General features: G+C 34.0%; 1 protein-coding gene across 2 annotated transcripts in view; it reads right to left on the bottom strand.

The window, feature by feature from the left end:
- The window catches only part of CCDC102B (coiled-coil domain containing 102B), a 136990-nt gene extending 112635 nt beyond the window's left edge, over window positions 1-24355 (bottom strand). For both annotated transcript variants that reach the window (XM_088066168.1, XM_014258249.2), the window contains exons 1-4: window positions 24277-24355; window positions 7828-8439; window positions 5798-6006; window positions 1149-1257 (exon numbers count right to left, since the gene is read on the bottom strand). In XM_088066168.1, coding sequence (XP_087922294.1) covers window positions 1149-1257; window positions 5798-6006; window positions 7828-8424 — 915 coding nt within the window. In that variant the 5' untranslated portion in view covers window positions 8425-8439; window positions 24277-24355. The remainder of the gene's footprint in view (window positions 1-1148; window positions 1258-5797; window positions 6007-7827; window positions 8440-24276) is intronic.
- Window positions 24356-24646: the final 291 nt, after the last annotated feature.

Below are 24646 nucleotides of genomic sequence, written 5' to 3'. Positions count from 1 at the left end.
GGCCTGAGCTTTCCAGTCAACCACCTGTTCTTCATTTCACTGTGGTCTGAAATCTCTCATTTCCTAGTTGAAATTCTCTTTCCTAGTTGAAAGCTCTCCTCGTTATGTTACCCAGCTGGTAGGATCAAGGAGACCAGACCTGGGTCCCCATGACCTCAACCCCAGAGCTTCGTGATCATTCCCAATACACCCCTAGCTGCTGCCCATGGGGATGAGTAGCAGTGTAGCAGTCTAAGGACTGGACAGACCTCAGCAATCTCTCTGTAATGTTCTGGATCCTAGCCCACAGCAAGCCTCATAACCCTCCAAAAAGCATGTGGGGAACAAGAGGTTTCTTTCCCCACAGGAGCAAGCCTCTTACTACCGCCACCCACTACTTCCTCCGGATGTTGATGCATGGCTTGTGTTAAAGCTGGTTCTGATGCTTCACAAGTCATGGCTTTCTTTTCCTACTTCACCACCAGAACATTTTGAACTGCAGATCTGGAAAAAGAGCCATCCTCCAGCTGCTGGAGAACATATCTTTCCAGTGCTCCTACTGTGGGACTCTATTCACTGTGAAACTCAGCCTCCGGCTGCCTCTCCCATGTGGTTCAGACTTCCTTATCTCTGAGTCTCTGTGAAGACCCTGTTAATCTCTTTGCCTTCTCAGATCTTGCACAGCCTTACTTCCTTGTCCAGGCCAATGGGGGCAACACATTTTTCCATCCAGTTTCTACACCTCTACTGTTCTATTGTTCCAGCCTCACAGGAAGGGTGGCAGGGCTTTCCTGAACATCCCCTTACCCCACATGGGCCCTTTCTCTCTGAACACAAGCCCTGCTGGACCCTGACCACAGACTGCTGTACATCAGGACCACCAGCCCCACCACACATGGGGATGGGGCTTCAGAACCTGTCTCCTGGAAGCCAGTGGAGCCATCCCAGTGCCACTTCCACAGCTCCCGAGCACCAGTGCTGCCATGGCAGCATCCACACACCCCCATCAGGTCCCTTCCATCTGGGTACACAGAATAACAATTGGTAAATGGCAGATTTATCACATTCATAAACCACGGACACAATTTTACTCTCAGTTACAACACAGGAAATCAGAAGTCTAAATTTTCTTTCTTACTCCATGTGATAACAATGTACTGCTAACATACCTGTTTCAGACTTTCCAGCTTGATTTGTCTCAGTTCTTCATATTTCCATTTCCAAAGAAATAATTCATTTTCCATCTTTTCCATTTCTCTCTCCAGAAATACATTCATTCTAGAAAAGCATTTTAAAATTTATCATTGCACAATTTTGAAGCTGACAGAGGAAAAATTACTTTGAATTTCCTTCTCATAGTTTGAGTTATATTCTGCTGCCTTTGTCAATGGTATATCTTGATTTTCTAAAAACCTATATTATCATTGCATGATTATTCCAAAAGATTCACCAAAAATAATAGCTAAAGAGAAAACAGAAATCCAGTAGTACAGAATTAAAAATTTAAATGAAATAAATTTTTGGGATAAACTGAAGAAAATTTGACTTCAGTTACTGGTTCAGGCTACCAAATTTATCACAGTTCTTCACAATTAGTGAAGATCCTCAAAGAAAAGGTATTACATCACTTGTATTTAGTATAAACAGAAGATAAAACACATGTATACAGGGGGAAATATACACTATAAAGACTAGAAACCAAAGATGATTTTTGTTAAATGTTAAAAAACATTATTAAAATATGCATATTTCACATTTCAAAAAATTGCTCCTGGAAGAAAATGCTAGAAGAATTTCAGGAAAATGTATTATTTAGTGCAGAAGTACTATGCCTATATAATGACAAAAATATGATATAGTTGAAAAGAAAATTCTAATACTGGCAATTAAAGAAATTGTTGTGTGCCACAGTAGTTATTTTCTATTATATTGGAGGCTAATGGAATTTTTCAACCTTTTTAACAAAGATATTATTGCTGGGCTTACTAGAACTATATTTTAAAAATTTCATTTAAATAGTCACCTATTAAAACAAAGTGTACTGATGGAATTTGCCTGGGGCATTTCTTTGCTTGCACAGAGCTAGCAAAAGTTGCCACCGACTGGACCGACTCAGATCCTGGAAGCAAGCTACATTAACGAATCAATCCATTATAGTGAAATATCTTCTCTCTTCTTTTGTACCTAAATCTGATGCTCTTGAATCAGGGATCTCCTTTTTCTGCCTAGATTTAGCATATTGCACAGCTTATATTAGCAAACACCTAAAACTCCCATAACATTATATTTATTTATAATTATATTTTATTATATTTATTTATAAAATAAATACTATTATTCACAGAGCAAAGTAGAGCAAGATGTACTTCATGCATTTCAACTCAACAGTTTTTCTTTCAAAGTAGTGGGCTATTTCATTGGAATGGTATCATGACCTCATTGGGGAACTAAGATAATTATTAGTGGGACATTTAATACAGTAAAAAGTGAAAGCATGAAAGATGACTTTCTAATACTTTGAATAATAGCCTATTGACCTTACTGAATGCAGTGAGAGTCCTCAGAAATGGTCTAATCTGAAAAGTAAAAGAGGACTGTCCAGTAGGTTTTGTTTATTTAGAAGACACTAGCTTTGTTTTTTTGTTACAGTACTTGAGACCAGCTCCCTCCAATACCACTAATTGAAAGAAATTATTCTGATTACATAAAGTTTACTATTTAAGCAAAGAAAACAAAGAATGGAAGAAAGAATATAGCAGACATCAGAAGCAGCTTACTACTAGGTAAAATAATCAGGTTTAGAGAATTTTTCATGGATCTTACAATGACACATTTTAATTTATTATCTAGTTAAATCACGGAATTACACAGAATGGTTGAAATTGAGAGAGACCCTGAGGAGGTCATCTGGTGCAAACCCCATGTTCAAGCAAGGTGGCCTAGAACTGATTGCTCAGGACCATGTCCAGATGGCTTTTGAATGTCTCCAAGGATAGAGACTCAGAAACTTTTCTGGGAAACTGGTGCCAGTGTTCAGTTCTCCTCACAGGAAAAAAAAGGATTTCTTGTTGTTCAGGCAGAGCTTTTTGTATCCATGGTCTATGTTACCCAGCCAGTGTTATGCAGTTCCTCTTTGGTATTATCAACTAGCAGTGAGCTAATCTGTGGCCTTATGGTTTTAGAGAAAATAGACACTTTTAAGTTCAAAACAGAACAAATTACGATCTTAAAACTAGAAGATATTTAGATGAGAAAACTGATCCAAAAGATTACAAAAGATAGCTATTTTAAGCAAATGATTATGCAAAATGCTGAGCCACTCACAAGGTTTGTAATTTCCATTCATATTAATAGGACCTCAAATGTGTAATTGATATGAGCCATCAGTACCAAGTAGAGGATGTTGGTGTGTAATTTTATCAGGCAAACCCAAGCCTGATATTTTTTGAATGTCAAAACATAAATTTTCATTTCTTTACTTTTATTGTTTTTTAGACATTCTTTCTTTTTGTTCTTTGCAAAGCCTGGTCTGTGTGCATAAGGCTGTGTCAACATCACTGATGATAGCTCTAAGCAGAATGCAATAAGCAGAATTTCTCTCAGAGTGAAGAAGTAAAACATCTTATGGAAAGATTAGTTAGGAAACCAAGAAGGTTACTAGTTAGGTAACTGTTAGGTAACTTAGTCAGGGGAAAGTTCAAACACTGGATTTGCATAAGCTAACTTGACTCTAGAAAAAATGCAGTCAAGAGTTCAGAGTGCTGCATGTAAACCAGGAAACTGCTGAGAAGTCTTCCTCTGTATGAGTAAGATCATACTGACTGCTAAAGTAACCTTTGGCCTTGGGGTTCAAGCTGTCTATGATCTGTTTGGTTTTGATGCAGTACAGCTGTGCGTCCTTGGCTCGAGTTCACTGTGAAAATTGCTAAGTTGTGAGAAAGAAGCTGTGAGAAAGTACTTAAGCTACAGCCACAGAAGATAAGGGGAGTAAAAATGCAAACAGGGGTGAGATTGTTCAGATAGTCATTACTAGCAACTCCAGAATACACGAGTAAAAATACTGACATGAGCAAGAATAAAAGGGATAAAATTTGAAATCTGAAGTTGGAAATTCAGCAAAATCAGCCAATTCTACTAAGTGGTGGAGACCAACCCTTTCTGAGATAGCAGGTGACAGCCTGCCCAACAAAGATTCATCAGCTGTCTCAAGGGACTGGTGACAATGATAATACTTATCCTAGAAACATTATTCCTAACTATTTACAGTCTGCATTGCCAAATATAGTTGCTTCATACTTATAAGTTGTCTATATTCTGCTTATATAACATCTCTGCACGTAGGAAATGCTGCCCTCCCGGAGAGGAAGTTGTTACACCAACCCCAGCTGTTGTGTGGAAATCACTGCTCTGCAAGCATTTTTGATGCCTGAGGTTTGCATTGTCACATGTTGCATGTTATAGATGTGCCCCAATTGTTACCATCTGCCAGTAAATTTATTGCCTTATACCACAGTCAGTATATATCTAGGCATAAATCGAAAAATCTGTCTCTCTGAAGTACAGCTAAATATTGGTTAGAGAGGCATGTGAACAAACAGACAAACCAAAACCTATTAAAGTTTTGCCTGAGAAGTGACTAAAAGTGAGTTGAAAAATTATCCAATTTCTAAAAGAAAATAATTATATATGTATGTATACTGTGATTGTTAATGAAGTACCTAGGCCCCTTAATATTTCAACCCCAGGAAAATAGGTGAGGTGTCAGTATCCTAATTCACATATATATTTGCTGCCACAGAAAAAGAAATACTTTTTAAGGAGAGAGAGCATGGACATTTTCTGTTATATGATTCAACTAAAGAATTATTGTGTGCTTTCTACAACTATCTAATTCATATAACAAAACACATTAAATATTAGTTAGGAATTGAAAGGATTTTTTACTTCAGACTTGTACTATCTACATGACAATTATGAAATAAACTGACAGACAGGAAATGTGAAATAAACTGACAGGAAGGAAATTCTTCAACACAGTTTACCATTACAGACTCTCTGAACTGAAAGTGTTGACTATATTTGCAATATACAGGGAATTTTATTCCTTGAAATTTCCTAATTAACTTCAACTGACTTTGAAATTACCATCACCTGTGATTACAGCCTGAAGTCTGCTACCACGTCATCATACATCACATGCTGCATATTTTCTTGAAAGGCCTTTTTGGTGACATTCAATCTTTGTCAGTATTGACCATTTATACAACATATAACTTTTAGGCCACCAAAATGTACCAAAATAATTTATGTGAGGCAAATTTGATATGCTACATAAGTGTACAATAAATGTGTTTATCCCTCTTTGTTACTTTTTAACACAGAATTCGCTACAAGTGGAGAGGTTAAGGTTTTGCATTTTGCATCTGATTCAAATATTTTGAATTCAAAAACAGCCTTTGTCGTTCTGCATTTGGACTCTTTCAAAGGTCTGCCAGTAGAGTATATGAAAATTTGTTATTATGCACAAAGCACTTCAATAACTGGGTATAACATACATTAGATATCACTGGATCTATACCAAATTGCTATTAAATACATATTTGTATGGAATACCTCTTATTTAAATGACAAACAGGCCAAAGAAAACAATAAACACACTATGCTGAATTGTTTCTCTAAATTCTTATTAAAGTCTTGCAAATAACTATGAATAAAGCTTAAAACATATGAGCTATAAATGCAAACATCATATCTGTTTTAGTAACTGTCTTCAACCCCTCTATAAGAATTCCACAAATAGGATATATTTTGCACTTACTCTCTTTCCTTCTGTAAGATTTTTCTCATCTCAGCCAAATGCAAATTTAAGACTGATACATGTATTAAATCATTCTCTCTTGTCTTAGCTGTAGTGTCCAAACTTATTTTAGACTCCTCCAAATAGATGCTGGGAAGTCCACTGGGGAAGAAATCAGGAGGCTTTGGACTGAATTTTTTATTGTCATTGTTTTGGTCTTTGTTTACATCCTGAGAAAAAAAAAAAAAAAGACACCTGAGAAAAACATAAATGAAGGAAAAAGTCTAACCTAGTTCCATAGACAGACCTACCAAGGCTCCTCTAGACATTTAAGGAACATAGGAGAAAAAAAGGAAATAGGTAAAATCTTGGACAGTTGGACTGTATACGGCTAGAAGGTGCAGAAAATGTCAGTATATTATATATACTATATATATAATATATATAATGAACAATTGTCATTTTATGATATCTAACAGCTTTTGTTATGACACGCTTCATATACAAAATATTTCCAATGTGTCTTTACTAAGGAAATATATTCAATTTCTTTTTTTTGGCTATAACTCTGGTGAAAACAGAATCCTGGAACTAATAAAACCAGCAGTGCAATTTATCCATACAAATAATGTATTGTTATTAACTACATTATGGACTCATAAACTTTTTATGTAAAGTGTGTTGAAGCAGGCTTATACAAGTTTTTCATAAGGAACAAAGTATATAGATATCTATTTTGAAGATAAATGTTTTGCATGCAAAACATAAGAAAACTAGCATCAAAATAGGAAAAAAAATTAAAAACAAAGTACACATTTTTGAGAAAGACTGAATGTCTCTTATAAAAAAGTTTCCCTTAGAAAGGTATTTGCTTTACCATATCTGAGGAATTTTGTTTAAAAGATAATCTCATTTTAGCAGCTTACTGATAATCATCTCTCACATCAACCTGTTCTTTTGAGTTTTTAGAATACCCAAAATTTACATCAGAAAATACTAGAAACTGAAAAGATAAGTATGTTTCTTATTCACATATAAAGTTTCAGTTTTCAAGTGGAAAATATTTTATGCTAAGGAGAAATAGTTAAAATATATTTTGTGGTATTTCCTTCCAATGGTACATTTGTCTGCCTGAAAATATAAAAGGCATGGTTTTTTTGGCAAAATTTATTCTTGCTACTAATATTACTTTTTTTTTCTCCCAGATTTCATAGGAATATAGTATCATTAATATTAAGAGCATAATACATTCAGACCTAAGATCTTGGCAATTTCCCTTGAATTGAAGTAAAAATTTTCCTACTTTCAACAATGCAGGGGAAAACATTTTCCTGCAATGTGTGAAAAAAATTACCTGTATCTACAATGATTGCCACCTATCAAAAAACAAGTAAGGTTTTTACATGGTGCTGTCTATGGAGACTACACAGTGCATTCCAAGGCACAGATTTAAAGTTAGTTAAACGTGAACAAATACTTCAATTTTTGATGAATATAACTGGATCTTTTGTGTAGAGCTAGGAGCTGCTTAAACAATTCTGAGACTCAATTTTTTTATTCTATATCATGACTTAATTGATCTCCTTATTAAACAAAAAGTCTTGCAAATTTGCAAAAGAATTGCCTTACCTCTTCCCCTGCTTTTGAAGTTGAGGGAGAAATAAATGATTTTATTTTAGAAGCCAAGAACCTTATTTGCTTTTTTGGAGGAGAGAAAGAATGTAAGTATATAAAACGTGGTTAATTCTGATAAGAGAGTTAACCTGTTACTGTTAAACATGAGAGAATCAAAACAATATTGTAAATTATTTTCTATAACCATCTGCCTCTGTTCCTTAAATGTCTAGTCATAGTGCAAGGTTATGAATTATTTTCTGTATCTTTCTGTATTAGAAATATTTAGGTGGGGGCGGGCAGGGGGCCATAGGGTTTTGTTAGTGAGTGGATCAGGCATCATTTTGGTCAAAATTCTTGAAAAATCCCGTTTTTACATGCACATCCATACTGTGCCACTTCTTCATGAACCACAAAAAATATTTCTCATCCTTTACCTTCTTTGTGTCTTCTGCCCCAGGAATTTTGATGATTTTGTTTAGGTCTTTTGTAGGTTCTGGTTCCAGAAACATTAACAGGTTTTGGTCCTTTTTAATACAGGATATTTCTGAGCAATGGCATTCCGTTTTCCAAGCAGTTCCATTTTCTTTCTCAGTTACTAAGTCCTGATTTATTTTTTTAAGCACACTTAGCTCTTTTATCATGCTGTCTAATTTGATTCTCAATTGTCTTGCTTCCTCTCGTGCTTTATTTCTTTCTCCTCTAACTTTGCTCCATTTCTCCCTCCAGTTGGCGGTGCAATCTGACCACCAGCGCATGGTCTTCTCCATTTGGGCAGCTCTGGCTTTGACTTCCTCCAGTTCCTGAATTTTTACTGCTTCAAAAATTTCCCAATCACTGCTGTAACTTGCATGCATATGTGCATAATGAAGTGAATTTGGATAGAAACTTTGAGATGGAATATTTGAATGACAGAGATGGTCACCTGGTTGCCAACATCTATCTAATTTATCAGGTTCTGTTGGTTGGGTCCCAAAAACCTCTATCTCTTCCATTTGTTTCTGAGTGGAGTCTAAATTCATGTTTTGATTCATCACTTAATTTCACTCCTAAAAAAGACAAAGACAGACAATAACTCATCTTTTAATTTATTATATCATATGAATAACCTTCAACAGTTGGGGTTTTTACTGCTGTAATAGTGAGTTAATAATGCTGCTTACATTTTAGAAAAGTGCTTTATCAACAAGAAATAGCTATTATATATAATATAATATAATATAATATAATATAATATAATATAATATAATATAATATAATATAATATAATATAATATAATATAATATATAATATAATATAATATAATATAATATAATATAATATAATATAATATAATATAATATAATATAATATAATATAATATAATATAATATAATATAATATAATATAATATAATATAATATAATATAATATAATATAATATAATATCTATTCAAATATCTTTTATTTAATACTTTTTGGGTACAGCATAAACAGACACACTTATTACTTGGCAAGGATTTGCTTGCATAGAGTCATTAAATTATCATAGCAGTCTCAAAAATGTTTGAGTCTAAAGAAAACAGGACAAAAGCATTCTTCCTTCAAGATAAAATTGAACTGAATCAATATATATTTTAAATATTTAGTCAGAGAATGATATTTTTCTAGGACTACAATCACAAATCACTTGACTTCTTTCCCAGACTTTGGAATTTTATATTAAGCAACACTTACCTTATAATTTGCATACATAAAAAAAAAAAAAAATATCAAAACCCCTGTGACATTTGGATTTCCTCTTTTTCCAAGAGAAAAATCAAGCATTTTTTATAGGGGGCTTTATTTTCTGCATTCCAGAAGATTTCCAGGTAGTATATTTTTATATTATTCTTGAAAGTGTAGCACTATCTTCCTGCACTGTACAGCCTACCTCATAGTGGTATGACTCATCTAGTAAATCTTGTTGCATTCTTTTTCATTATTTATCTTTTGATTATTTATTACTTATTTGGCCCAGAAGAAAAACGGTTTCTCAGAAATTGCTTCCCTACCCCAGTGCTGAGAAAATGCTGATGTGGACAGTCTGCAGAGACTAGCCACTTACATCTCCTTTTTTTTTTTTTCCTCTTGGTTATGTTAAAAACAAATCAGAGCAACCAAGCAACCGAAATTCAACAAATAAACAAACTTAAAAATCTTGCAACTTCAATAAAAGACTAAGTTGCTTCAAGTAAAAAAGAAATTGCTTTTATATTGTGATGTCCATTTGTAAAAAAACATGTTTATATGTTACAGCAATTAGTGGTAACACCTGCATTTGAAATGCAGAAGGCCAATGCTGCTAACAAAACACTGAAGAGTAGATAGATTTGGCAGTATGATTCAGTTATAGCTCATTTCAACTGAATAGAAGTTTTTGCAGTTTTTGCTCTGGTTTGCCAGCTGTTTTTTAACTTTTCCATGATTTTCAGGACATTTATTTGCCATTTGTTATAAGCTTATGCAGAACTCTTGTAGTGGAGGACGGATATGAGAGGAGGAAAAGGACAATGAAGGACTCCCAGTTCCCCTCATTATCACTGCCTGGTGTAGTACCATCAAGCCCCACAACAACACTACACAGATGTAGCAGAGCTGCTGCCAAAGCTTCATCAAAGCTGAGTCTTTCTTGTTTCTTGACCTACTTCCAGATCATTTCATTTGAACAAGCCTTATGCAAAATACAAAGATATTGCAACCCATAATCTTGTATGAGGCCAAATAGAGTCAAAGTAACTAAATATTAAACTCTTGCAGTCAGTTGTTAATTTAACTTCTAGGTTGTGGTAATTCCTTTATTTCCTAAAGCTTTAATTAAAAACCAACCAAACAAAACCACAGTAAATTTTAGGTACATAATAATATATATAAAACATTTTACATAATGCAATAAATATATAATGAAATCATTGAAATTTTTGGATTTTTAAGAAGTACCTTTCTTGCATTAATTTTTTCTTACTTTTTTTGCATCTGTCTCAAATTAGTAGATATCTACAGAAATGTTTATTACACTTTTCATAATCAGTATTTTTTTCAGTGGATTTTGCTAGTTTCCTTATTCATATTCACTTAAAGAAGGGAGAACTTGGAGAAGGGAGAACTTGGAGAAGGGAGAACATAATTTACAAATCTTAAAAGATACAGAAATAAGAATGGTAATATTTTTCTTTGACAGAAAATTTGGAAGACTTGAGAGTTATTAATGAATCAGAGTAGCCTACTACTGATATTTTGTTACAAGTTTGAGGTGACTTTGTCTTTTGACATTCAGTAATGTTTCCAAAGCTGGAGAAATGTTATGATCACAGATCACAGGATGCTAAAAAGGAAACATTGGTCATGAATTCTTGCTCTCCTCCACTGTGATGGCTCAAGGGTTCTTGAGGCTGGGACACTGCCAGTCAGATCAAACTTACAGCTGTAATAATTGAAGTAGGCTTGTACAGTAAGCTGGTGGTTTCTTATGTTTCTAATCATTTTATGGTAGGCTGAACTTTGCCTGCACTTTTCAGCATGGATAGATGATCCCAGCTCTGTACTTAAAATTCAAAAAAATTAAGAATAAAAAGAATTAAGAATTAAAAGAAGTCATTCCTCCTTCAGAAAACCAGAAATGCTGTCTCACTCTTAGGTGGTAAAGAAAAGGAGGTGTTTCTATTTGTATTGATTTCCATATGTCCTTTTCAGAAAATTTAATCTGAACAGTTTTTTTAGATACCCCTTTATGATTGCAAGAGGTAGAATAAAATATCATTTTTTCATTAAAAAAGACAGATCTCAACACAACCCATTTCAGTGGCTGGATGACTCAGGACAGAAACAAAAATAATAGAAATATTTACTGGAAAGTAAAGCAGGTAACAGGATTTTTATTAAAAGTATGAATTATGAATATTTGTACTGGTTCCTATTTTTAAAGAAGTGGTCTAAGATATTGGTTTGAAAGAAAGCAAAGATTTAAAAATTAGAAAAATTTGTTGATTATTTTAAAAGTTCTGAAACTGTCAAAAATCTCACAGTTCCAGAGGGATGATTAGGATGGACTTATTCTATCTTCTATATCATATCAATCTACTCTTCCATGTTCACAAAATACTGCACTGATGAAATTATAATGAAAACAAGTCCAAGAGTCCAACTGAAGATTGTTGTAGTATTGAATCTGTTGATACTGACTCTTTAATCATCTCTATAGTTACAGCGGTATTTAAAAAAATAATAGTTCTCTTTTCTGGTATATGACCACATCATAGAAAACATCCTATATCTACATTGAACTCTGAAAACTCTCATCTATAAAATATCTATGCATCATATATGTTCCAGAGGCAACAAGAATAATTTTTAACTTGTATGTTAAAGATAATTCAAAGAAGAAAGGTCCATATTAATATTCTTAGACACAGATCTCTTAACATCAGAAATATCACAAGTCTAAAATTGACAAAAAAATTACTGTGTGGAGCTAGTTTTAAAGGACTTGAGTTTGCAACAACAGACTGGCTAGCGCAGCATATGGAGCTCAGTGTACATAATTACTTCATGAAAGATAATTGGATGGAAGGATAAAATAAACTTAGGGAATTGGATGTAAATGGGGGTTTTCTGATCAGTGAAGCCTTCTGATAGCTCCACTTCTAACAGCTGAGTGATAAGAAGGAACACGACATCCTTTTTAAAGTTGTTTTTCTTAATGGAATAATTTCAAATAAGTATGAACAAAATATATGAAGCAACATTCATTGTGACGTGTGAGTGAGGTGTGATGATAGAGTGAGAACAGAGTGATGATAGCTCTCAGAGGAAAAAAAAGACACATGGTGAACACGGCAAAGAACATAGGTCTCAAACATATTTAATTATATTGCAACCTTTCCTATTTACTTAATGATCCTGAACATCAGTAAGAAAGAGAAGAGCTCTTCATTTATTTTTGCCACCTATTGTTTTAGGTAAACAGTATATTTACCCTTGGTGGCATCATTAACAAAATCACCAGGAGAGAAAAGAATTATTGCACTTTCCTCACGTTAATATCTGCTCACTGGACTCAGCTTTTTCAGTCAGTTCAGTAGTTAGAGAAATGTTTGAAGATACAATTTCAACATCCTTTTTCTGTATGATTTAATCCTTAGTTATACATATCTTAATTATTAACACCTCAGCCAAACATTTTTAAGGTATTTTTTTAAGGTATTCTGTCTTTAGAGAAAATGTCTGCTTTAGATTAAACCAATTAATTTTCTTTTGTCTAATCTATGAATTTAATAGGACAAAATGTATCATAGAACTGAATATGTTGTAATATATATGTTGTAATGTATTGTAAATGCCACTGAGAAGTCAGAAGTTTCCATGTTATTGCTGCAGTTCACTCATCAACAAACCCTGACAAATAGAGAAGGCTGTCAGAAAATGGGCAGGGGTGACTCGGTCATTATGGGAAGAATATAGGAAGTGATTTAACACACTCCCTGAAAACATGGCTGTTTACTAAGGGCTGCTAACTACCAAGCTCTCAACTCAAGAAAAGGAGATCAAATTTTGCATGTCTGTTCCTGTTGTAAAGTTGGTTTTAATTAGTAACACTTAGGGGTCCCACCCAGTGGCTAGATGAAAAAATACTGCCAAGTAAATGATTGATATATATAGTGAAAAAAACATCATACTGGAAAAGTGATTCATTATATAGCTCAGTCTAAAATAATACCCATACAAAATTGTATCTGGTTACCAAAACCCTAAAAACCTTAGCAACATGCAGCCAGGAGGCTGATCATTTGGTTAGAAAAAATACAGCACAAAACTCTGAGGCAGAACAAATACCTGGTTACAAGAGTGGCATAGACACACAGGGTCGTAGGATTTATTTCAACAGCTAATAAAACAGGATGTTAAAAAAGAGGAGTGACAAAAGTTCTGGTGAAACGAATTGTGTATTTGTGCCACTTCTTTTAAACAGTGATACAGAACATCACCAACATTCTACCAGCTTCATAGAAGGTAAGGTAATCTGGGAAACATCTCATGTGTATTACAACACCTGAATGGTGGAAAGAAATCCTTACAGGAGCAGAAATAGTGATGTCCAGAATATATTCCCTGCCTAACCTATCACTGGTCTCATAACTGCTTTAAGCCAGTGGTTTGCTTGCCACTTCTCCCTTATCCAAAGAAATATAATCTTAGCATCAATAACATTTTAAGAATAAAGTAGGACAAGTTTGGTTTAGTACAAATCTTGTACAATGGATTTTCCAGCTACTGCATCAATCTCAAAATAGTGGCACAGTAGATCAATGGAATAAACTACTAAACCAGTTTTTTTTATTTTACCTTATTGTGTAAAATACACAATAAAAGATCTATTAATACTGTGTGGGAATCATATGCGTGAGAGCTTGTAAGTTGGCTACACAAGTAACAAAATCCCACAAGAACCACAGATAAGGAATTCATATCAGTAGCTGCCCAAAATCTTGTTCAAACAGAAATAAAATCCTCTGAAGTCCATATAATGAAGTTAAACATTCAGATCAGGAGTTATCCACGAGCCTCTCCTTTTGCAATGGGAAAGGGAACAAGTTAAAAACAACTGAGGTTTGGGTTATGTCCAAGACCTGAGTGTCTTCTCTTGCAGAAAGTGTCACTCTCTTGCATCACTGTGGCAACACTGATAATTGGAACATATACCTAGAACTTATCTACAACAGATCCTGCATTTTGGAACAACTCAAGTATTGCAGGTCCATGATCTTACACCTTTAAACTAGTTACAGAAGGAATACTATCTGCAACATCACAAGGACAGGTATTGACAGTGGGTAATAATGTTCCATGAACACTGAGATCTAAAGTTAACCTGAAATTACCTACATGTAGTTTACACTGGACATGAAGCTGTACATGGTTGTGACAACAACAGAGTGAAAGGGGTACTACAGGCACGTAAGGGAATTAATCATATATTAGTGGCCCAGAATACTTACAGAATATGTACGCAATGAGAAAATACACAGCAGTTATTTCATAAACACTCCTAATAATCACAGTGCAAATCTATGTAAATGGACAAAATTAAGCTACCATTGTTCATGGCTGTGTATCTTAAAAAATGATCCAGCCTACTTCTTCTTACTAAAAGTGCCCTTCACTTAATGTGGTTGCATTATGTACAAGAGCCTATGATTATGGCCCCAAAATTAATTACAATGAACATAACCAATGTATACACTCCTGCATGGAATGAAACCTGTACTGATTACAGTGACCATCTCTATCATAGTGACTGCGAAGTCATTGGCCAAAAGGACGTGGACATTAATGAGATATTATTCAAAACCTATTGGGTGAAATTGGTCTATCAACTGAATTAAATTGATACTAAAATCCTACCAAATAAATTTCTTGATATTACAAGACACTGAAGCTAGGATAACCACAATGACTTGGAAAACTCTTGGAGGAAAGAAAAGTGACAATAATGAACATACAGCTGATCCTAAAGTCTGACATATGCTGAGAACAGTGCCAATGTGAGTGGTCAGTGGGAGAGCAGCCTGTTCATAGGACTCAGTGGATAAAGGGCTGATATTACCTGCAGCCAACTCCTGCATCTTCAAAAAGCAGCTACCTGCCAGTTTCTTCAGGTTATGCTAACTTGTGGAAGTGCTACAGGCCAAACTTCTGACCTGGAAAGTGCAAATGCCTAAGCTTACCCCCAATATTTTTGTAGCAGATCCAACAGCAGGCTGACTAATGAGACCTTTGTGTTTTTCAGTGTGGTATGGGGGGACAGTCACTCCTCCACAGGGGAGAAAGAATGAGCACTGGCATTGACAACTTAGTAACTAGTTTGTTCATAGAAAAAATACCATTTAGAGAACTTGTAAATAAGCGAGTTTGTGAATTAAAGAATGAATTTGTGAGCTCCTGTGTTGGACTAGTCTGTACAAAGATGATTCCACCATTGTTTGATGTCTTTAGGTTTTGGTGGCATTGTTTGAGGCAGATGATTTTTTTAAATTTTTTTTTTAATGAGCTCATAAGCTCATAAAATAAAGTTACATTTGCAAAGTACAATGTGCTGTAAAATTGAGAGATCCAAACAAACCATGACATCATATACAGATTATCTTACCTCATGAAAAGTAAAAGATAGTTTTTTCAAGATTTTTTAATGCATAGCCAAAGATGATTCAGTTTGTTTCCACAGCTATAAAAAAATATTAACAGTATTAAACCATATGACATATTTTTAAGCTATGTTGTTTCCAAACATTGCGTTCTTTACATGCGTCATAACTAAAAAGCAGCCAAAAAATGGCTTGAAGAGACGGAAAATACTAGTTGTTTACTTCCTATTAGGAGTTATGTGATAATTTTCCCTCCTATTCATACTTCTCTAGTTTCCTTTTAACATAAAAATGTCAATAAAGATCTAATTTATTTCCAAAGCCTGTTTTCTTTCCTTCTCATATCCAGTAACTAAAACCAGTTATGCTATGAAAACAACAAAGTATAAAGTTGTTTTTAACTTCACAAAGAGAAATGTTTTTGTGTTTGTCAAGTTTAATTTCAGTGAGGTATTTTGTTTTGAGCTTTTTTGATTACGGAATCTTAAAAATGCCTGAAAAAGTCTAGTCTTCTTAAGACAGCAATTTGGATAGTATGATGTGTTAAGTGTCTCTTTGAGAGAAAATGAAATCACAGTGGCAATTCATTAATGTCCTGATACATAAGACTAGAATTATGCAACCTCATTGTCCTTCTACAACATATCATCTCCCTCAATATTTTAAGTGCAAGAGACTATGTCAGGCCTAAATCTTAGTTTCTAAATTGTTTAATCATCAAAGTTCCTAAAGGCTAGGATAAAGACTCAAGTGCTTTACCATAAAAAAAAAAATTAAAAAAAATTAAAAAAAATGATAGAACTGCAGAATGTAAACACATTTTTTGGAGAGGTTTGAGAGGGAACAGTAAAGAGAAAAGTGCTAAGTAGTGTTCCATTTCTTATAGGTCTGACGAAATTTATAATCTTGGGAACACAGAATATCACTATTTTTCTCATTATATCTTTATTGTATAGACACTTTTGCCTTGAAAACAAATTAATAAATTTAATCCCAGGAGACACTAAAATGCTCCAGAGGCAGAAAAGGTGTAGGACCAAATATAAGTAAGCCCTTGATAGTAGAATTTATGCAAAACTAGAGTCTGTTCCCACTTCTGAGTTGATCAACACTAGATGATGTGATGGAATAATATGACAGAGAGGGAAGGCAAAAGTAGAGACCCAAGAATATGACAGAGAGGGAAGGCAAAAGTAGAGACCCAAGCTTCAACTTGACCTTCTTTTTAAAAAGCCATAAACAAAGTTTTCCAGCTACCCTATCAGGCCTAAAAAGTTAAAAGAGCTAGGAAGTAACTTTAGGAAAATAGTAGTTCCTCAGGGAAAATTGCATTTTACTATGATACAAAACATTGTGACAGAAAAGGCTTTCTGAAGTACCCCCAGAAAGTGCATCGTTATATTAGTTGTCCATGTCTAGCTAAATTCCCAGGAGAAGAGGTAAAGGATGAGCAGTAAAGATAGTGACTGAAAGACAATTATCCATGGAGGAAGCAGTAAGTGAAAGGAAGACTGGTTTTTTCTTTTTTTATATCTTTTTTCTATTTTAGAAGACTATCCAGAAACCAAAGGGAAATAAAGCTATCACCATAATGCAGAAACAAGCATTATATACTATGCAACAGGATTAAGTATATTATTTCTTGATATTCCAGTATCCCTTGTGATAACCAAAATTCTCTGACTCCAGAGGAGGAATCCTTTCTATTATTAATAGTAGTTTGCTTCTCCTGAAGGTTTTAATAATTGACATGAAAGCATGTAGGGTAAAATTGTATACATATAACTTATATATTTAAAAAAGTTAGTTTATATATTAATTCACACCTTTAAAAAAAAATAAAAAGGTGAAGTAGCCCTAAGTGACCCTCAGGCTGGCTATGCTAGTCACATTGCCAGTTTGTTCTCATTTGCTATCCTTTTCCATAGCCTATTTCAATCCTTTGAAATAAGATTTACAATTCTAGGTGTAAGTAGTTCCACTCATATAAGAGAAAATAAAAACTCTAGTGTGACAGAAATTCTTGTGAAACAAAGGCATGCCACGTAGAAGTCATTCATATGATGCTGTGAGCAAGAGGGATGATCTCAAAGGTTCCCCCTAAGATGATTCTCTGAGCAGTGTGATTCCTGAGGCGCTCTAGAAGTCTGTTTCTCCCAGTTTTAACAATGTTGCCATGACATCCAGGAAATGAGACAAAATTAAGATCACAGATTGTGAATCTCAGAATATGTAACTTTTAGCCAAATGGGTCACAAAACACCATGTAAGTACAGAAGAGCCACAAGAAAGAAGCCCATTTTGTGACAACATTGAACTGCCTTAAAAGCAGCAGTTCTGCACTGTTTTCAGGAATCAGCTGTAAGGAACATGAAAAAAGTAGAAAAAAGGCTTTATCCCTCAAAACTATTCTGCCAACAGAAACTTCAAATATGAGAACACTGTGTATGAAGGACAGGGATGAACCATGTAATCAAGCATTTCCAGATATTTCCCAGGCTGAAGGTCAGTTCTAAGCACAGGGGAAAACAACCCAGAAAAAATATGCTGGTAACAGCAACAATTAGCGTCTTGCAGGAAACATTTACTTCTTCAGGAAGTTTCTCAAAATTTTACATTTGGACTGATACTTTTATTGAAATGATTGCCTACACGATGGTTCGTCTAACCATGAGGTATTGTATATTTCTCTAAATGTGTGAATTGCTTCTGTAAAATGAAGTGAAACTTTCCATGACAATAGGAGAATTTAACCACAGGACTGGTATAGCTGACATTGCTCAAAGCTTTTAAAAACTGAGTGTTTATTTCTTTCCACCGACCACAAACACCTCTAGGTAAAGTGATTTTTTTCTATTAAGTTATAATATGACAAATATTGTCAATAATTAAAAGCAGTAATTTGGTACAAGATTTCCTTCACAGAGTATTTTACTTTATTGTTGCAGGTGGTGTGGGGGTGGTCTTAAAACTTGCTCAAATTGAAATGCTGTAACTAGCTCTGAGAAAAGATGTAGCAAAAAAAGGTCACGGTCCACTTTTCTGTGGTGCTATGTATGGTTTTTTCCTTTTTTTCTTTTACCATCTTCTCTCCAAGTATCCATTTTAAAGTAAAATCTTATTCAATGTTTCAACTCTTTTTTTAAACACATGCATATAATAGATCTTGTATAATATTATACAGACTATATACATACTCTACGTACTATATATACATACTGTAAACATATGCATTCATAAAAAAGAACAACTTGGAAGGTAGTCACAGATTACAATAAATGTAAAGAATAAACAAATGTTACTCTTTCTTTAACTTTTTTGGGGTGTTTTTGGCTGCCAATTTTAATAAACTCTAAACAGTTTGGAGACTATTTCTTCAGATGAGAAGCAGAATTATATACTTACTTTGATTTAGGTCTACTGGGTAATACAAGTGATTACATATCATTGCAATATATTTCAAAGTCTTTTACAGCAACAAGCTGATGTTTCTTCACATCTTTGAAGTTGTATTCAAATCCTTAGGGTTAAATACGGGTAACATAAATATTTGTACATAGAGATGTCGCCATTTACTACCCATAAGGCCAAAAGAAGCTCTGAAGTACTGCTTTAAATATAAGTTACAGTAACTTCATTCCCCCAAGAATGTTTTGTTTGATCATTTTTATACAGCCAAGTCTGTAATATTGACACTCATTCCTCAGCCACTGCACTTGGAAAAAACATACTGTATAATCAGATTATGCAGGCAGGGAAGGGAGTGTTTGTGACACCAACAACTTTCCCAGAGAGTCTCAAAAAGAACTAAACCAAACCAAATCAAATAAATAACCCAACCAAATTCTGTAGCTGTGGCTTTTGAGATAGTTTGCTTGGCTAGCTCCCTTTTGAGATTTTATTATCACTTTTTACTAGGCTATGATCAATGAAAAAAAGGCAAAATAAACTTCCTAGGTAATTAGGATAACTATGAAGTTTTAGATCCTTTCAGAGTAAATTACTTACAAACAGCTTACAAAACCTAGTGTAAAATTCTGAGTTAAACAAGTAGCCAAGTCCCCTAAATTCTAATCTAATTTCAGTGATTCTATGTGAAGATTGGTATTGTCCATTGAATATATTGTCTGAATTATTATTAGGAAAAACAGGTTATGAATCAGAATATTAATAACAACTTCAATTGAGAACAGATTCAGAGTGTATTTAAAATAAGGCAAGGGTAAATTCATACAAAATAATTCCTATCAGTTACGCTATGGTACAGTCTAATAGGTATCTTCTGAATAGCATAGATTTCTCTAGAACAAGAGTAACCTGTTTTTCAAACTTGAAACAGGTAATAGCTTCAGAAGAGTAGGGTTCTCATTAGTTAATACTAGTTCACTATACCGACACACTGTATTTTTTAATACTTATAGCTAAAGATACGAGTGAATATTTCCTGTGATTTATGGAAAAAACTATAGACATCTTGTTCTGTAAGCACAATGACATTTGCTCTTAATAACATTAAAATGGTATACTGTTGCTATTTTTTTTTTTGTTTGGTTTGTTTTTCAGCAGTTCCACTGCTAAGACTAAAAACAACCGAGTGCATGAGTCTCCCTCCTGTTTACACAAAAAGCAGAGTAAGTTAATTTCAGTGAGTGTTTAGCATGACAAACATTTTCTAACTCACATTGAAATGAGCTGCAGTGCTAACAGGATCATTCCCTTTACTGGGAACAGCTAGGGTAAGCAGGTAGCTTCTTGTACCACTCAGCTTAGTTACAAGAGAACCAGTAGTCAGTCACAATAGAGACTTTCAAAAACTCAGCTTGATCTGAGTTGTCAGCATGTTATTACAGGATATGAGCTCAGCCAGTGCACACATGTCTTGCTTATACTTACAGGCAGCCCTTTAACACAACACAGAGGAGTGTCAGGGAAATCCTTGCATGGATTTCCTCTGAACTTTTCAGAAAGAGGGAAGACTATAGAAATGTAGGGAAATAATACCCAAGGTATTCATCATCCATAAGCTTGGATCTGCCTTTGAGTATATAAGTCATAATTGGTCTTAGAAGTTTTTACAAGCATTAAAGCCAGCTGGAAGTTTAAAGTCAAAGAAGACAAGAAAACTAGAAACATCTTATTCAGTTGGTGATTTTCATCCAGGGTATTAGTTAAGCAACTTAAGCTATATGAAACACAAATATTTGGAAATAAGCCATAAATAAGCTTATAGCACACAATTAGGACAAAAGACCATTGAATCATGTCCAATTCTCAAGGGTTAAGTTCCTTTCCTAGCTATTGATAATATTAGCATTCTACTATATCTTGTTTCATCTGCTTATATTCAAAAGTCAAATTCACCTCTTTGTGGGGGCCACTGTAGTTTCTTATTGCATATAGCTAAGGAGGCTGAACTACTCCCTAACACAACTGAGGACTTCATAGACCTGTGGGATTTTTATCACATTTTTAGACTGGGCTATAGGTCAGGTCAGCTGGGCTTCTTTCAGCCTCAAAAGGAAGTTAAAAAAAGGAAACTGAAGACAAATTAACCATTCTGAGAAGCACTTTACTGAACAAGAATTAGGTCAGAAGCAATGCTAAAACATGTTCATCCCAACAGTAGAGGTCACTAAAATGTATAGAGAAGCTTCATTATTTAGACAAAATCATCCTAAGTTTATTTTCTAGAGTTTGTACCTCAATTCTATGTTACTCATTTGCAAAGTGACCTTGAATGGGATAGCTTCAGTTTCATTTACAGGTTTGTTTTTTTAAACTAACAAAACCCACTGAGTTGGGGGGCTTGTGGTTTGTTTTTTCTTTTTTTTGTGTGTGTGTGTGTGGTTTTTTTCTTTATTTTATTTTCAATAAAACATAAATATGCAATGGCATATCTCAGAAAAAGTTTAGTTTCTAATCTTGCTTACTCTGAGAAATTCTTCAGGTTTTTAAAAATCTTGACAGTGTTTTAAAACCATATGCTTTATGATATGAGAGATCAAGAATTTTCTTGTTAGAGTTGAAATCATTTATGATGCTTTCCTATTCAAAACATGACCTACTTTTAAAGAAAATTTCATAACACTGGGAGTAGGGAAAATTAATCACAAATATCTGATTATTTGTTTCAGACTAAGATATAAAACATTCCAATGCTTATTAGGACACAAAAAAATTTTTCTTCAAAACACTACTCAGAGTCTAGAAACAGTGATTTTCCCACATAAGTAGACAATTATGCACATTCATGAATATTTTGTTTTCTCTGGGTCAGAGCATATCCTTTTGGCTGGTTCAACTACTCTGATATAGTTGTGTCAGAATTAACAATTCTGTTGTTGTGAAGATGTTTTTGGTTTTATCAGAACAGTTTTCGAACCTGTATCATATATAATTAATTATTTTTAAAATGTTCTTTACAAAAATATTGCTATTTGGACATTTATAGGTAATTATTCCTATTTTTCCCTAACCAGTCTAGTATTTTAACACCATCCTATGCCTTTCAATAGCTCAAGGACTGTGATTTAATGTTTGTGTGATTTAACGGGGTCCTGTGATGACCCCAACTCCACTTAATCATCCCTGAGGGAAATTAACAAAGGAATAATCCACATTGTGACTTTAAATTGGATTCCACAGTTAGTAGAGTGATCAAATAAAATAAATCACAGAGTATCATCTGTTGTATCCTAGATGTCACTTAAACCCATAGAGAAGCAGGACTATTTATTCTCTCAGTGCCCATTCACTGTAGGCCGATATGTAGTCCCACTAAAAGAGAAGAAATTATTTGAATAATTGGTGACAACTCAGCATGGCAGAAGGGAAGTTAGCATCCTTTTGCAAAAATGGACACCTACAAAAGTCATGGAGAAACATCCAAGATAACTAAAAATACATTTAAAAAAATACTCAAAACAATAGGAGCTTTCATGAAAATTCCTCCCTGGTATTCCTCCAGTAATGTGTTGATGTTAAATAAGAATGTGCTTGGTAAAAAACCTAGTCTTATTTAACCCAATGTAAATCAGACCTAGATTACTTAATTAGTATGAGCAGAGAATCAAACTGCTCAGGAAGGATTGTTTTCATAATGAACCAGTCAATTAAAGATCATAATATGGACTAGAAAGAGAGTAGGAGTGAATAGATTAGGTGAGCCATTGGAACTGGCTTCCCTAAGAAGTTGTGGATGTCCCATCCCCAGAAATGTTGTTCAGGTTGGACGGAGCCTTAAGCAACCCACTGTACTTGGAGGCTCCCTGTCCATGGTGGTGAGATTGGGACTAGATGAACCTTAAGGTTCCTTCCAACCCAAACCTTTCTAGGAATCTATAATTCCATGAATATCAAATTTATACAATTCAAATGGTTCCAATATCTACCCCTCTTGTGTTAACAGTAATTTAAGCCTGCTCATTAACAGTTCCTTTAGCACATTCATTTTCAAGTGATTTATTTTTCAGATTTATCTGAGGTTGCCATAAGTATTTTATACTTAAGGTGAAAGAGTGGCCTTGATTAAAATCTGGCTACATGCAAATACACAAGAAAACATCCCCAGATATCTAATTTCACATTTTTCAATTTCAATTTTTTGTAGGTGTCTGTGGAAGTGACTAGTTCTATTAATGATACCTAATATATTTTGGAAATTCAATTTTCTTCATTATATTATGCAAAGAACTGCATTCAGAAACACAAAAGTAAATTTTTTAACAACACAGGAAATCTAAACCAAAAACTAGGAGTCTAGCTATACAATTATTTATAGCAGTCTGCTTCATAAAATGTTTGTATGAATCAGTGAGAACGAATACAAACAAAATGCAGCTATCTGGAGAGTCAGTACGAAGCCCATTAGTAGTATTTGCTATATCTGCTTATTAAACCCATGAACATTGCTTTTGAAATTTAACCTTAGTTCTCATTGTTGAAGGATCATCCACAATGTCTCACACTCTCTGACAATTCCCTTTAAAATAATGTCAGACCTAATATATTTGTCAAGTATCAAAAAATCATAATATCAAAAAAATGTGTTTCATTGCATTAGAATAACACCATACAGCTAAAAACATATTTTTCTTATCCCATCTTCATCTATTTTCTGAAGGAAGTTAGGATTATACAAGTAACTACTGAGCTGCATAATTTATGAAAATAGAAACGCTGTGAAAACACTGCTTTCCAACAAAAAAATGTGGTATGAACTTCTGCAAACTCATAACAATATTTTCATGACACTTATATCCATAATACCACACCCATGAAAAGGTACCAAAGTTTTACTAGTTTATGCCATTACATATGCATTTCACAAAGTAATTTAAAAAAGGTTTTCAGTAGTAAAACTCTAATCTGTGAAATTTCTGGATTTATACTAATTTCTAATCAAAACTAAGAAGTAACTTTTTAACAAACTGTCACTTAGAAAATTTTAAAAACTTACCTGGTTATGGTAAGTAAAAATTTTATTACACTTGAAACACAAATTATGTTTGATGGGATTTTAGAAGTAGCAAAATACATGAAGAGAAGAATCAAGCTAGACATAACTTAGCCACATACTTCAAATACTATTCTCTGATCTTCAGGTCTTTTGCTGGGCATTTCAGACTGTTTTCCTCCTTTCCATCAGCATTTTACTAACTCATACTTTGTCCCTCAAGAGATTTATAGAAAGGAAACATTAAACCCACAAGCTTAAGACCCCTTACCCTCTCAGTTTGCTGGGCTTCTCTTGCTTCTCAGTGTAACAGACACATGTGTAAACAACAGAATTTCCTGCATCCTTTTCTCATCTGCACTGTACTGGGACTTGGCCAATTGGATTATTTACAGCATTAAGGCCACTCCACAGAAACTTGAAAAAGATTCTCATTGGTCAGGCATTATCAAAACTAAAACCACATTTTTAAGTACAAGTCATTTATACAAAATAAAATGTTCTGTCATACTGTTTGTCAGTAAGCATTATTTGTTCAGTTTTTATTTTTCCCTCCTTTTCTAAACTGAAGATTGTGATCCCAGTCCCCCAAAAATTATGTATAAAATGAAATTAGCTATTTGAATCACAGTACTTAAGCA

The sequence above is a fragment of the Pseudopodoces humilis genome, chromosome 1 (genome assembly GCF_049639895.1).
Source record: "Pseudopodoces humilis isolate 2021_Gansu_Grassland_sample_001 chromosome 1, ASM4963989v1, whole genome shotgun sequence".
In the NCBI taxonomy this organism is placed as follows: Eukaryota; Metazoa; Chordata; class Aves; order Passeriformes; family Paridae; genus Pseudopodoces; species Pseudopodoces humilis.
This window is presented reverse-complemented; position numbering and strand designations above follow the sequence as displayed.